Genomic DNA, 13,863 nt, shown 5'->3' with positions numbered 1-13,863 from the left:
CTTCCAATATATGAAATGCTTCTAACATACTTACATCTACTGGTCAGTGAATGCCTCTGGAAAACTGTGCTTTCAGGCTCAGCAGCAGGATTGAGTTCATGGCTTTAGAAATGTCTGCTCCCTGGGATGGCATTTGCTTTGGGTCAGTGTGTAGACATCAGAGTATACAAGACTTGACTAATTGTGGTTCTGAAAGAAACAGTATTGCCTTAGGGATGATAATGAAAGGAGAAGCCTGTGCATTTGTGTGTGTGTGATGCTGGTAGTGGAGACAGGGACCATTTACTAGTTATCTGTCCATCCATGTGAAGAAAGGCAGGCTGTCCCTTTAGAATATTTATCCACCCCACACACCGGGAATAAGGAGGATGTCAGAACATACACCATGCTATCAGACAAAAGTTTCATTGAATTTATTTCCAGTGCAGTTTACGGTGAAGTTGCTCTAACAAGCACTTCAAACTGTTGAATGTTGTGAAAATGAAAATCAACTAAAAGTTGGTTATATAAGACAAGGGTCAAAGGTACAAATAACCTTCAGATTAAAATGTGTTAAATGTGTGATTGTGACAATTTAGGAACACATTAGCCTCTCAGCTTGCAACCTACAGTAATTCACAATCTAGTCCTCTGAATCCTCTTTACCAGGGATGTCAAGAACAGATATACCAGCAGATAGTAAATGTATATTTCTGTAGTACTACAAATACCAGGGCTGCAGTGCTATTTCAGAGTGCACCTTTGACACATACATGTACACAGTTATCTAACTAGTGTATCTACAGTGACTGTATGCAGCAGGCAACTATAATTAACAACACAATTATATCAAGTCCTTTTTTTTTGTGTGGCACACATAACATTCCTGCAAAGCATTTAAAACAGAAAATGTAGAGTTTGTGCTAACACTTCAATAACTAAAGTATTAAAACATGAATAATTAAATAGTTCAGCAGTTTAGGTAAATAAAGGTAGTCCAGCTGTGCCTCACAATTAGTGACGACAATGCAACATTAAATGGTAATAACAAGCTATCTTGTAGTAACCTTCAGTGTAGTTTTATCTGTAATAGGCCAATCTTCTTCTTCTATGTATTCTTTTGGCTGCTCCCTTTAGAGGTCATCACAGAGGGCCATTTGCCCCTATCTCACCCTATACTTTCCATCCTCCTCTGTAATAGACCAATATGAACCACTACTAAGTATTTACACGAGATGTGAAATGGCATTGGGAAGTAAAGGTATGACAAAAGGTCTGTAGATTCAGGGACAGGTTGGCTGCAATTTTAGGTTGTAGACAGTATAAAAGATGGGCACAGCCACACAGACATCCATTGGTTTTGGACTCTGCACACTGAAGCTTCAAGTTAGTTTGACTACTGTTACTGTGCTTTTAATACTGTAAAGTTGAACATTTTAACATAGAAATGTGTGGGGACTTCACGTGGCCACTAAAGGAACTGCACTTTTTGTTACTTCTACACTCTGCTTTATTTTTCAGCTCCAAATATTCCTGAAATTCTACTATTAGGTTTTACGAACTGCAACACTGAACACAACTACTACAGACATCTAGTTACATCAGCATGACCAGCTGCTGCACAAAATAAGAGTAGGTTACCGTCACTACTAATTCAGCCTGTCAGGGTGTGTATATTGACACATTTTGTTGAAATAAATTCATTTGATTGATTTGGTACATTTAGTAGCACATGTATTATCAAGAATTGCAGCATTAGAAAGGTATTGGTACTGTCTAAGCAATTAACTACACAGTCTCCAGCTTGGTGACATCATCAAGTTTCTGCAACAACTCTACAAAAAAAACCAGATGGATGAACTTCTTCTGTGCCACTTTCTAATGTTAGCAGGCTTTAACACAGCAGGTCATGTAGACACTGCACGAATCATAACGTTTAACTTTTTACTGTTAATCAAGAAGATGGTATCACTGTTCACCCTGGTTAAACAAAAGATAAGCGCACCCTCTCAAAGCTGAGATCACGTCTAATCCACTACACATATAGGTCACCTACTATGCTCTGGTACATCTGCCATTAAGCTAGCATGAATACAAAGAAAAAAAAAAACAATACCCCCCATTATTGCTCAGGGCTCTCCCATTCACACGTGTGTCGACCAACCACCCCCACTTAGCTGCAGATCTACAACTGCCTGGAACTTTAATTTCTCTGTAAAATGCAGGGTGTGTAACTGTTACGCAAAAGCGTAATTTAGGAACTGTTCATGTTGAGTCCTGACTCCAGTTCAGTCATACATGCTGATGCTATTTGATTATCTTAAGTTTTTTCATCTAACTTTGAGTCTACTAGAAGCTTAAAGAGAAATGCCTCATTTATGAATTTCACACTCATGCACAGTCATATATGATGCTATGCCTAAACTGGTGTGTTCAGGAGCCTTCAGGCATGGGTAAAGTGGGGATTATATAATTTTTCTGTCTCTGTCTATGTCCGTGTCCATGTCCACAACTGAGTATAACCAAGGCTTAAGCATTTATTATGGCTAGCTGCCAAAATCTGACCTTCAAGAATTAATGGAGGAAGGAAACGCTCTGCTGGGCTGAGAATCAAACTCACCACTTTGCTATTAGAACTGTTCGCTATTACAATTAGCAAGGAGGCGTGGATATTAGCACTACTAAGTGGTCATCCGATACTCAGGGGGACCCCACCACGATACCACTGGGCTGTGAATTTTTTCTGGTTATATCCCTGAAGACAGCCAGCTCCACCGACAGGTGCACCCCGGACCGCCTGACCTTGTGGGTGAACCAGCGGAGCTCTGAAGCCAGAAATTGAAGTCGCCTTATTCTTTCTGGAATAGACTGACCTTAAAAAAGACAAATGGTAGATTTTATGATTTATATTTTACACTCTATAGGCTGCTGAACATCAAGCATGATGGATACAGTCAAGTTTATGCAACTGCTGGGTTATATATTCAGTCAGGAGCACCCCAAGGTGAAATGCACCTAGAGGGAACGATGCAAGACAGCTGCCAGCTACAGCTCCCAGTTAGTGGCCATGCCCCTGAATTTCAGCCTTATGCGCATACAGTTCTCACAAAAGTGTAAATGAGCTATAGACATCAAAATTATTTTTGTACCGGGTTGTAAACATGAGATGGGAGTCTATGGGTTTGACTCATGTTTGAAGCCAGCCTCAAGTGGTGTCTCAAGGTGCTACAGTTGTTGGTACTTTTTGAACCCCTAATGTTGCAGCTTGATATTTGCTGACAAAATTTTGGGCTGCAGGGAGAAACTGGAAGAAGTAATGTCAATATTTGTATGCCAATATTTACTTATTCACCAATAGGTAACTGTCATTACTTAAAAAATGTTTTTCTACTTGGAGTTCAGTCTGAACATAAAATAGGCATGATAAACAAAAGTTGACAAAGTAAAACTAAGCTACTGCACCCTCTGACAGGTCTATTCCCCTTGACAGCCAAATATCTGCATCTGAAATAATCATGACGGTTCAGCAAGCTCTCAGAAGACTAACAGACTCAGCGAAGCCAAACTAAAACAGCAGGAACCAAAGGAAAAAAAAAACAAAAGGTATCCTTCCTTCTCGCATGGCAGACGGGGCTCTTCTCATGAGATGGTCCAGACAGGCACAAGGACAAATGCAGAAAGAAAGAAAGATGTGGAAACCTGACTCTTGGCGGTCTGGGAAAGGAAGCTGCATCCTGATGGACACGTGAGGGAGGCTTAAAATCCCATTAGAGCCGATCAAAATTCAAAGAGAAGCATGCATAGCCTGCCCTCAGCCTAAAATCTATTCCTGTCAGCACTGAGTAGATAGCCAGAGATGGGCTAAATTGAGGCAGTCTATTTTGGTAGGAGAAGAGTGAGGGTATGGAAAGAAAACAGCAGTGGAGAGGTGGGGGTGGGGGTGGGGGGTGAGGCTGGTGGAGGGTTGGAAATGAGAGGGAATAGCCTTTAAACTTGTTTCCCTTTGTAGAGAGACTGTGGCCTCCTGTAAATAGCACGTTTGTCTCCCAAAGAAATTCCATTACATACACACGCCCTTTTCTGAGGCAGTGAGCCGTGGAAGACAGCGAATCTTTCCGTGTGGATGCAGCAACACCAGCCTTTGTTATTCTGTCTCGTTAATCGATTGTGGAGGTTGTTAGAACACAAGAGGTCTTACTATTATAGAGCACTGAACCTCCCCCACACACACACACAAACTTGCACACTTTCTATGTCACTGGTCACACTGAATGAGAACAATTCTGAGAAAACCAACACAGTATGACCAGTCAGCCATAATGGGAGAACATCTAACAAAAAAGAAAACGACTCTGAAAAGATCCACAGGATGCAAAAATGTGTCTATTCACTTTGCCTCTGTGGGAATGGCAGGTGTGTGAGTTTGTAAAATGCTAGCACGACTCCTCCGTTCTGTCAAACCCAGATTTGCTGTTTATTCAGAGATGATGGTCTGTGTTGTCTGCCCTTCCTCTCGCGCCTCTCATGTTTGCGCCTGCCTTCTCACATCCACTGAGACTAAAGAGATTAGTCCAGGGATATGAAACGACTACGGCTCTGCCAGCCACCGCACAACCCCGCTCGCTTCCAGGACTTCCTCCCAAGTCTTTCTCCCGCTGCCATCAGTTCATTCCTCACTCTCTTTAATCATGCTTTGCTCTGCGGAGTCTCTGCTCAGTGCCTCAGCCAAAGGGTTGCACACTAAATTAAAGACAAGGCTTTTTGTTTTTGGAAAAAAAAGATGAAGTGAAAATCAGGGAGGCAAATCAAAATGCATCCATACAAAGCTAATTACATTTCACTTGGAAAACAATCCTAAAACATGAGCTCCTGGAGTATTTGGCACATCCATTTTGGCTTTAGCCTTTGAGGTTGCTGCTTGTTTGTGTGGACAAAATCCACAAGACACAAAGGAAACAAAGTGAGAGTAAGCTTGATCAAAAATTTTCTGTTGTTCTCCCTAGCAGGTCTACTTAGCAGCCAACCATCTGTACCAGACACAACTTGGTTCCTATACAAGTTGTTCATTATACTGTTCAGATTAGAGCTCAACTGCTATATTGGGTAATATAAGCAATATATCTGTATTGGCATTTGCAAATGCAATTTTGAAGTCAAGAAGAGATGGAAGAAACACCCTTTAGTCATGTTATAAGTGTTAATGTTGCACAGTTTGCCCACTGGAGGGCACTCTGCAACATTTCTGTTGTAACATTGATTGCCAGCTGATCCGAGCAGAGTTGGGCAGTCTAAATGACTAACCCACGACTTCTTGAGACAATAAACCAAGATTATTCTTAAAGTGCATTGTCCACGAGCAGTCATGGGCCGCCTGTCTACCTGCAGGGACTGTTTGTTATATGTGGTACTTGTTGGTCCATCAGCCTCAAAGAAGAGGGAAGTTAATACCCAAAGAGCTGAAATGAAACTGAGTGTTAAAGTAATGAAAAGTGTCCACGACAGCCGCAGTGAAAAAGCGGTTAGGATTGTCGCCTCACAGCATGAGGGTCCTGGGTTCAGCTGGGGGCTCTCCCTGTGGAGTTTGCATGTTCTCACTGTGACTGGGTGGGCAAAGCGAGAACATGCAAAGGCATTCATGTTGATGCACGTGGTTCTAAATTGGCAGTAGGTGTGAACACATTAAAAGGATATAAATTGCACCATCATATAAGCCAGACTCTTTCATTTACATTCATCAGAAGACTACCCTATACAAATCAGAGCTTTAATTATTACCTATTATTTATCCATAATACTCTTTACAATAACCTGATAGTTGCAGCTGTAATAGACTTATTCTACCATTATACATTCATAGCTCTCCTTGGCTCTGATGGGAAGTTAATATACAGATACGCACAACCCCAAGATGTATACATCCAAATGTGAGCAAACACTTAAGGCATGAATAAGCTTTAATGATGCATTATGTGCATTTTGAAACGGGAACATCATAAATACATGGCAAACAGATCTCACTGTCTTGTGCGATTTTTTCAGAGAAATAATCTTTTTCTTGGAGCAACCCAACAGCATCTTCCCTGCTTGCCTGTACCTGCTCCAGTTTTATGCTCTGTCCCAGCCTGTGCTGTATCACCCTTATGATCATGTTTACTCTCCAACTTTATTGATTTAGCACTTTGCAGGAATTGCAGGAAATTAGAGGCTTTATCTTCGCACTCAGCCCAAACAGCTTTGTCTCTTCTCGGCAGACCTGCCTTTGTAGGTCTATAGAGCAACCCTAGAGCAACCTTGCTCTTTCAAACACACAGGCACTTAAAGCAACACTAGAGTGACCAACTAATTTTATATTTCACACTGCAGGAGCCAAAACAAAATAAGTGTCTTAAATTCTTCAAAAGGGTAAAAAAAAATAAAATAAAGAAGCTTTCATGAGTTGCCTTAAATCTAGTGCATTTTTCAGGGGGTAAATGCTCATTATGGCTTTTTAGTAGCTCACGCATATCTTTCCTGCATTTTCCCTCAGCCAAAGCTAAGAGCCTTGTCATGTCTGAACCAAGTGAGCCTAGTGAGTCACACTTAGACTACAGAACCAGCCTGGCTGTCTGATTCGGCTTTGTGTCAGATTGTTGGGGAAACCGCTGGCCTTCTGGGGCAAGCGGAGAGAAAGATGATAGTGACAATGAAATGATTTCACACCAGGGGGGTGGGGGTGGGGGGCTAATCATCATCCCTATGATCTTATACTATAAGGCTGATTTAAGAAAAACTAATAAACTAGCCGCTCAACAGAGTGCAGTTGCAGTAATTAAAATCCACAGACTGATTTTGATCAAAGGCAGCCATAACATGCATGTTACACTGCACCCCTCAACTCTCCCATTTTTCAAAGGGCAGAGACACAGCAAAGAAAGCCACACAGTCCACCTCACTCCTCTTACTTTTTCTTTCTATGAAATTCATCCTTGCATTGTTTCCCCACGTCAGAAGCCGTGGCACGTTGTCCAGGCAGTACATGCGTCACTACCTCGTTGATACAAATGCCTTCTGACAGCAACACGCTCTTTTTACTGTGCTTGCGATTCTTGTGTTATTGTAAAGGTAATTTCTGTCCTCCATCATGGAGCACTCACCACAGGACTTAAGATGAATGTGTGAGTCTGTGTTTGTGTGTCTGCTTCCAGGCATTGTTTTAGGATCTTACCCTGATTCTCCTCATAGCCGCCACAATCTCCATCCGACTGTTGGGCCTGGGCACGTCAAGACTACCCACGTACTGAAATAAACACACACACACAAATGAAAAGCTTCAGAGTTGAGTATTATCCCATGGAAAACAGCTGCACAATTAATATTCCTCAGTCACAAACTCAGTAATATCACGCATCCAATCCCTCGTGTTTCTAGTCCCAAGCCATTCTCCCTTCAAAAGATTAAATATGCAACTTATATTTCCATTTTCATCCCCGAGAAAGAAACTAGATAAACAGTGGCTCCCAAAGACAAGTAACAGCGGGGGACCGTGATCAAACGGCAGTGAAATTACAGCTCACTTAGACAATTAACTTGTATAAAGGCAAAAAAAAAAAAAAAAAACTGCAAAGCATCGAGCTTACAACATGTGATACTGCTCAGATCGGAGCATCAGCGGCTAGAGCAGGTTTTCCTACTGGAGAGATCAACTAACATGCAAAGTGTCAACCAGAGTGTCTCTGTTTAGGACAAAATGTGTTTAATATGTGATAGAAAAACAAAGCTATGCTGTATTATTAAGCTCTTTGTCGCCTGCATACATTTGAATTCATGCCTGTGTAATTAAGGGGCTCTGGGGACAATGACGCCTTTGATGTCTCTATTATTTTACAGTATACTGTCAGAGGGCTTTAGAAACATTGACTGTAATTTACTGTTTACTTGGTAAATATGAGTTTCCACTTTTTTTATTTAATGACTCATTTTCTTGTATACATTCGGCAGCTCAGGGTGTTTGAATTTTGAAATGCACTGATGTTTTGTTTTTTCTATCATAATACATGGGTGCTTGCTCCTCTTTAATATTCTGCTGTTTTTATCTTATTGAACACTGTCGTATATCCACAACAAACATTAGGTTTGGGCTGTGGATCTATTTGGCATTCAGTGAAATAAAGAAACAGTGACATCACCCTGCTGCTAAGCAGGCCCAGTGAGATACAAGATACCAGCACCCTTGGGAATGAACTTTGGACCAGTAACACTCCCTTATTTTAACCCTTTCACTTTCCTATTCAAACTGAACTACAAACAGCCAGAAATACAGTTAAAGAAGCATGTGCATGTGCCTTACACTCTTGAAGTCTTAACAAAAACAGCAAAATCTAATATCACTTCCAAATGTATGAAATTCAGTTTTATTAATATGGGAAATATTTTAAAACGCAATCAATAATGAAAATGATCATGAGCTGCAGCTCCACTATAAAAGGAATCACTAAAACTGAGTACTGTCTAGCTTCTTCTCAATCATCTTAATAATTCAATAAGTTGGGAAAAGCCTAAAATGCACTCTGTTCACTTCTGAGCATCAGGAAAATGATCATCTGTCTGTATCCCCTTTTACAAGACTGAGTCATCGTATCAGCTATGAGCTCTGTCTTTAATATTTTGGAGTTTAAATATATTCTTTCACTAATAAACCACATGTATGAGGTGAAGGACATGCGTTCAAACTTCAACCCAGCTGATGGGGGTCCAGTGTGCACCTGCCGCTCCAACAACACAAAACAGGCTAATGCAACTCTGCAAGACAATATGTCAAAGAGGTTCGCGATCTCTCCTGACTTCACCTTGGCTTGGAAATATATCCCATGCTGGTAAGCCTCCTCGTTGTGGAGCGGCACCCTCGAGTCCGCCACATCATCCACCAGGTTGTACCTGTTCCTCGCGGGCATCGCGGGCTCCAAGTGCCGACCTCCCCGGCACAGTAAAACACTGCTCAACCGCTAAGCAAACTGGGCTGGTAACACTACAGTCCCCATGCGTGTGCACCGCACGGATCCGGGAGTGAATTCCCAGCGGAAACGCGGTCCATTGTTGCTGCTTCAAAAGGTCCCGTCCTCAAGAAGGACAAAACTGCGCGCCTCTTTTCCCGAGACAAAACACCGAAAAGACACTTGAGGGAATTCTTCTACATGCAGTATCCTTCTGATACAAAACAAACAAAACAAACAAAACAAGGAGGGTGTCTGTTTCCGAAGCCCCACTCAGGAAATCCAGCGTTGTTTCGCTCTGCAGGTGATGTTGCCTGCTGGCTGTGGCTATTTTTTTTTTTTTTTTTTTTTTGAATCCCGTCCTGTTGGTGGCAACGCTGCACACTGCCTCTCTCTCTCTCTCTCTCTCTCTCTCTCTCTCTCTCTCTCTCTCTCTCTCTGTGTGTGTGTGTGTGCGTGTGTGTGTGTGTGTGTGTGTCCCCATAAAGCACAAAGCGAGCCCCTCATTGGAGCGAAGTTCCCAAGCATGATGCAACCCAGAGCCGGGAGGAAGGCCAAGCGAATAAGTTGGTCCTCCCCTCGGGACATGAACATTAGAAACGCTTGGAAACTGAAGGTGGATTTAGCGCAGGGACAAAGTCTGCGGAAATAAAGATGGAATCAGCTGCTAATTCCATCTGAGATAGCAGATATCACATTTACTCAAGCGGTGTAGGCTACAGAGCAGGCATGCTTGTTTAAGAGTAAGATTACGCATCCATATAAGTTATGTTAAATAGTATCCAATGCCACTTGAATGTATGAATAATAGAGGCTTACATTTAGCTGCACACTTACCTTTTCTACTTGTTGAATGTAGGATTTAGTATTTTAGTGCAGTTGTTGTTTTTAATTGGAAAAACTATCAGAGTATTTGTACTGCAGTACCCCTCCCAATATATCCACTTACTTTTTATTTCTTATTTCATCATTCAGCGGCTCCCCAGGCCCGTGAGCCCTGGGCTGTTTTTTTTTTTTCTCCACATAAAAGACACCTTTCGGGTTTCATTGGCTCATGCTGCTGATCAAACGGCTCGGATTCACACATGCCCGTTTTCATCACCCTTGGAGCTTTTCCCACAAGAGCCCGGCGAGCCTATTCTTACAATAAGAGCTCAGTCGGCCGCTGCTGTGCGCCTGGTAATTAGTTTTGACTGCAGTGATGTCTCATTTGAGACATTTTCAGGCTGTTTGCTGGTGTTGATCGGATAAACTGTGAAGGATTAATTCTCATGATGCTCAGAATGATCAAGCTTCCGCCTCTTGTCACTGCAGCTGTTGCTATTAACATTAAGTCTAGTGAGGCGTCTGCGAGTGGAACATCATGTTCAGTTTTTAAAACATCAATATTAAAGAGAGGCTTCCTTTTGTACTACTACTAGTAGTAGCAGTTAATCTGTTACATAATTAATTACTGGGTTAAATACTGGGTTAAATCCTCGAGACACATCACTGAAATAATGTCTTGGCGCCCCCTGCTGGCTACTCGCTCTAAGTTACTGAAGTTTAAAGGCAACGTTGCCGTGTTTCCAGCTGTGTTTCAAGATAAAGTAAACTTCTTTGTCTTGAGCTTGTTACCTTCAACTCGAGTGGCAGCAGACAGCCTTATAGAGGCTGATCCTTGAAAATCAAAGGAATTAATATGCACTGATGTGAGAAACTGGAAGCCAGAGGACACAACTAAATCCCACTAAACCGGCACTTAAAGGGCAAGACATTTAAAGAGAATAATAATGAGCTTAAAAGTGAGAGAAAAAGAGGGCTAATGCTCACATAATGCAGTTTTAATTAAATGGTGACAGATGGTATCATTAACCCGATTCATCAAACTGGCATTAACCACCAATTTAGCCTACATGTAAGGTCAGTGTCATAGATGGGGGTTCAGTGCTTACTGTGATGTCACCTGTTTGGCAGAGTGTGCATTGGCATATCTAAAAGGATCTAAGCAAAGAATACACACAGGCTTCGGTTCAGTTCTTACCTTAAGAAAAACTGCTTTGGAGAAACAAAAAGATAGCAAAATGCCATTTTCCCATTAGTCATAAAAGAAAATCCTCCATTCCTATTGGCCATTTCGAAGATGTGAGTTTGTGGTACAGACAGTGAGCTGTATAATCTGTTAGCAGTTAATTCTTTTTGATTGTTATTCACTCCTTTCTCTAGTTCTTATAAGTTATGCTGGTAGTCATGATGCTACATTAAAGAAAGCAAAAAAAAAAAAAGATAATATTAATGCACACTGTGTAGAGTGTGATTAATATTATCATTATTTTGTTTTCTTTTTCATACATTCAGTTACAAAAAGAAGCAGGAGCTACTACAGTGGTGGGTTTTAGTACTTTGGCAGTCTGTGTGTGTGTGTGTGTGTGTGTGTGTCTGTGTGTGGACAGATTTTGTCAAAGCAATAGCATCACAGCAGTGCAAAATGCTTTCCCAAAATTTCAGGTCAAAATGAGCTGGATGGTCTGTGCGCTCTGACCCATGACGTCAAACATGCCTCTTTTCTTTCTGACTGAGCATTAGATGAGATGAGCAATGCTTCTCTCAAGTCTGTGTGACAAATATGAAGGCACAGCTGACAAAACCCTTCTAGTCTCACCGCTTGGCAGTCACCTTGTCACGTGCTCGGGCAATTATTTTGAAGCATTATTTAAACTAACTTTGGTCCACAGTCAACAGAACATATGTGTGATCACGAGCCCACATATGTTTTTTTGATTTAAAAAAAAAAAAGTTTACAAAACTTACTGGGCAGCACTGTGGTGCAGTGGTTAGCACTTTGGTGCAGTGGTTAGCACTGTTGCCTCACAGCAGGAAGGTCCTGGGTTTGAATCCACCATCTGGCTGGGGCCTTTCTGTGCAGAGCTTGCATGTCCTCCTCATGTCTGTGTGGCTTCCTCCCACAGTCCAAAGACATGCAGTTAGTGGGGTTAGGTTAACTAGTGATTCTAAATTACACCATAGGTGTGAATGTGAGTCTGTCTCTCTCTGTTGGCAACAGACTCGAGAGAGCGTTGTCAAGATTTCAACTCAGGATTCAAGAGTGCCACACCTCTTTAAAGTGTCTCTGCCTTAGCTTAGCACATTCACATTATTTATATTGCCCTTTTTCTTTCATCTGCACACACGCACACACACACATACATACACACACACACATTTTTAGCAGACTTTGTGCTACTGTGTCTATATCATGACTGATTGGTTGCCAAGCAACCAGCAGAAACCCCATGAAGTTACTGATCCCATAAGCCTCTTCTTTTTTAATAATGTTGAACTATTTCTTTTACGAGCCAGTGCACTGACTTTGTGACTGCATCAGGCTCAGTGATGAGATCTGAGAATAGGTTGACTGAACTTTTGTTAAGGTAAATGATCTGTTTACATTAACACAGCTTGACAGTTCTACAAATTATGTGGCAAGTTACAGTGCAGATGTGCACAAAGAAAACATCTGGAGACATTTCTAAGAACCTCTGCCAGGTGTGAACAAACTGAAAAGAGTGAATGTATAAAACTGGGACTGATGGAGGATGCAAAATAACTACAAGAGACATAAAGAGCTGATGTGAGCAGGTTTTCACTTAACATCTCTTTGGACCTCAAACTGAGAGCTCCAGTAAATTTGTAATTTGTTGAGGAATAACAAGGGAACAGGTCTCACCTGGCCATAAAACTGTTTCAGTTAATGGTCCAATTAGCTTTGAGCCTCCAAAAATGGGGGAGTATGTATAAAACTGGCTGTAATTCCTAAACAGTTGATGAAATACTTTGGTTAAATCCCTTGAATTAAAGCTGAAAGTCTGCATTTCAACTACATCTTGCTTGTTACAGTAGATTGGAAATCATCTTCACTGTTTCACTACAAAGGATATTTGAATAGTAGCTTAGATATCAATTTACACTACAGCTTACCTTAGGGGAAAAATATATCAAGTCAGACTAACTTTGCTTTTCATTTAGACCTAAAAACAATCTAAAGAAAAATAATTTAAAGAGCAAAATGTATAAAAATGGGAACTCTATAGTATACTTCATTTCTGTGGTGTGACACTGAGATGTGAAGAATTTCTTACTTCTTTGATCAAGAGACATTTCTTTAAGTATTCCAAATTTAAAATAAAAAAAAGAAAAAAAAAAATAATAACAAATTGGACTCCTGCAAAAGAAAGTTCTTGACCCCCACAGGCACAAGACATTAAGATGATTTGTCCTACAGGACTCCAAAAAAAAAAAAGGGGTGGGGGGCTTTGATTTTGCTTTAAGCTGATGCTAAAAATATTAAAGTACAAAGGCTAAGAAGAGGAACACCATTAAAAAAGTGAAACTATACTTGATGAAATCAAATAGGAGTGCTAGTTTCCTCTGTGGAGGAAAAAAATATGGAAAGGATGTTTTAATAAAATCCATTTCTGAAAACGACACTGCTGCTGAGCTTTTCAATTTCATGCTGTAGGCTATTTGTGCAACACAAGGTAACTGCCATTATATTCATCAGAGGGGACACTTTTCTACAGCTGATAACTCCAAAACAATTTAGATGTATGAACAGCTGAACCAAAGGAAAAAATGCATCAGTTTGAATGCAGGGAGAACGATCCCCTCAGTGTTAACAGGAACATGTGAACCTTCCCTGCTGCAATGAGTTTAAAGAACAGGACTATTCAAGTGAAGAGGCTGAAAGGCTTTTTGGTGCACACCTCAAATCTTGGTTTAAGATGTGGTCTTATTATGAAAACACAATCAAAAGCACCCAAAGACACTTAATAAAATGGCCAAAAACAAACAAACAAAAAAAAGAGCTTAGGGATAACACTAATGTGACGTTTTGTATAAAGTTTATGCTTGATTCAGTAAACATCTTTTCTGCTTA

General features: G+C 41.0%; 1 protein-coding gene across 1 annotated transcript in view; it reads right to left on the bottom strand.

The window, feature by feature from the left end:
* The window catches only part of LOC115788995 (carboxyl-terminal PDZ ligand of neuronal nitric oxide synthase protein), a 53,038-nt gene extending 43,768 nt beyond the window's left edge, over positions 1 to 9,270 (bottom strand). Inside the window, exons 1-2 of the mRNA XM_030742136.1 lie at positions 8,805 to 9,270; positions 7,184 to 7,255 (exon numbers count right to left, since the gene is read on the bottom strand). Coding sequence (XP_030597996.1) covers positions 7,184 to 7,255; positions 8,805 to 8,909 — 177 coding nt within the window. The 5' untranslated portion in view covers positions 8,910 to 9,270. The remainder of the gene's footprint in view (positions 1 to 7,183; positions 7,256 to 8,804) is intronic.
* Positions 9,271 to 13,863: the final 4,593 nt, after the last annotated feature.

The sequence above is a fragment of the Archocentrus centrarchus genome, chromosome 12 (genome assembly GCF_007364275.1).
Source record: "Archocentrus centrarchus isolate MPI-CPG fArcCen1 chromosome 12, fArcCen1, whole genome shotgun sequence".
Lineage (NCBI taxonomy): Eukaryota > Metazoa > Chordata > Actinopteri > Cichliformes > Cichlidae > Archocentrus > Archocentrus centrarchus.
Note: the sequence above shows the minus strand (reverse complement) of the source record. Positions and strands in the feature narration are given on the sequence as shown.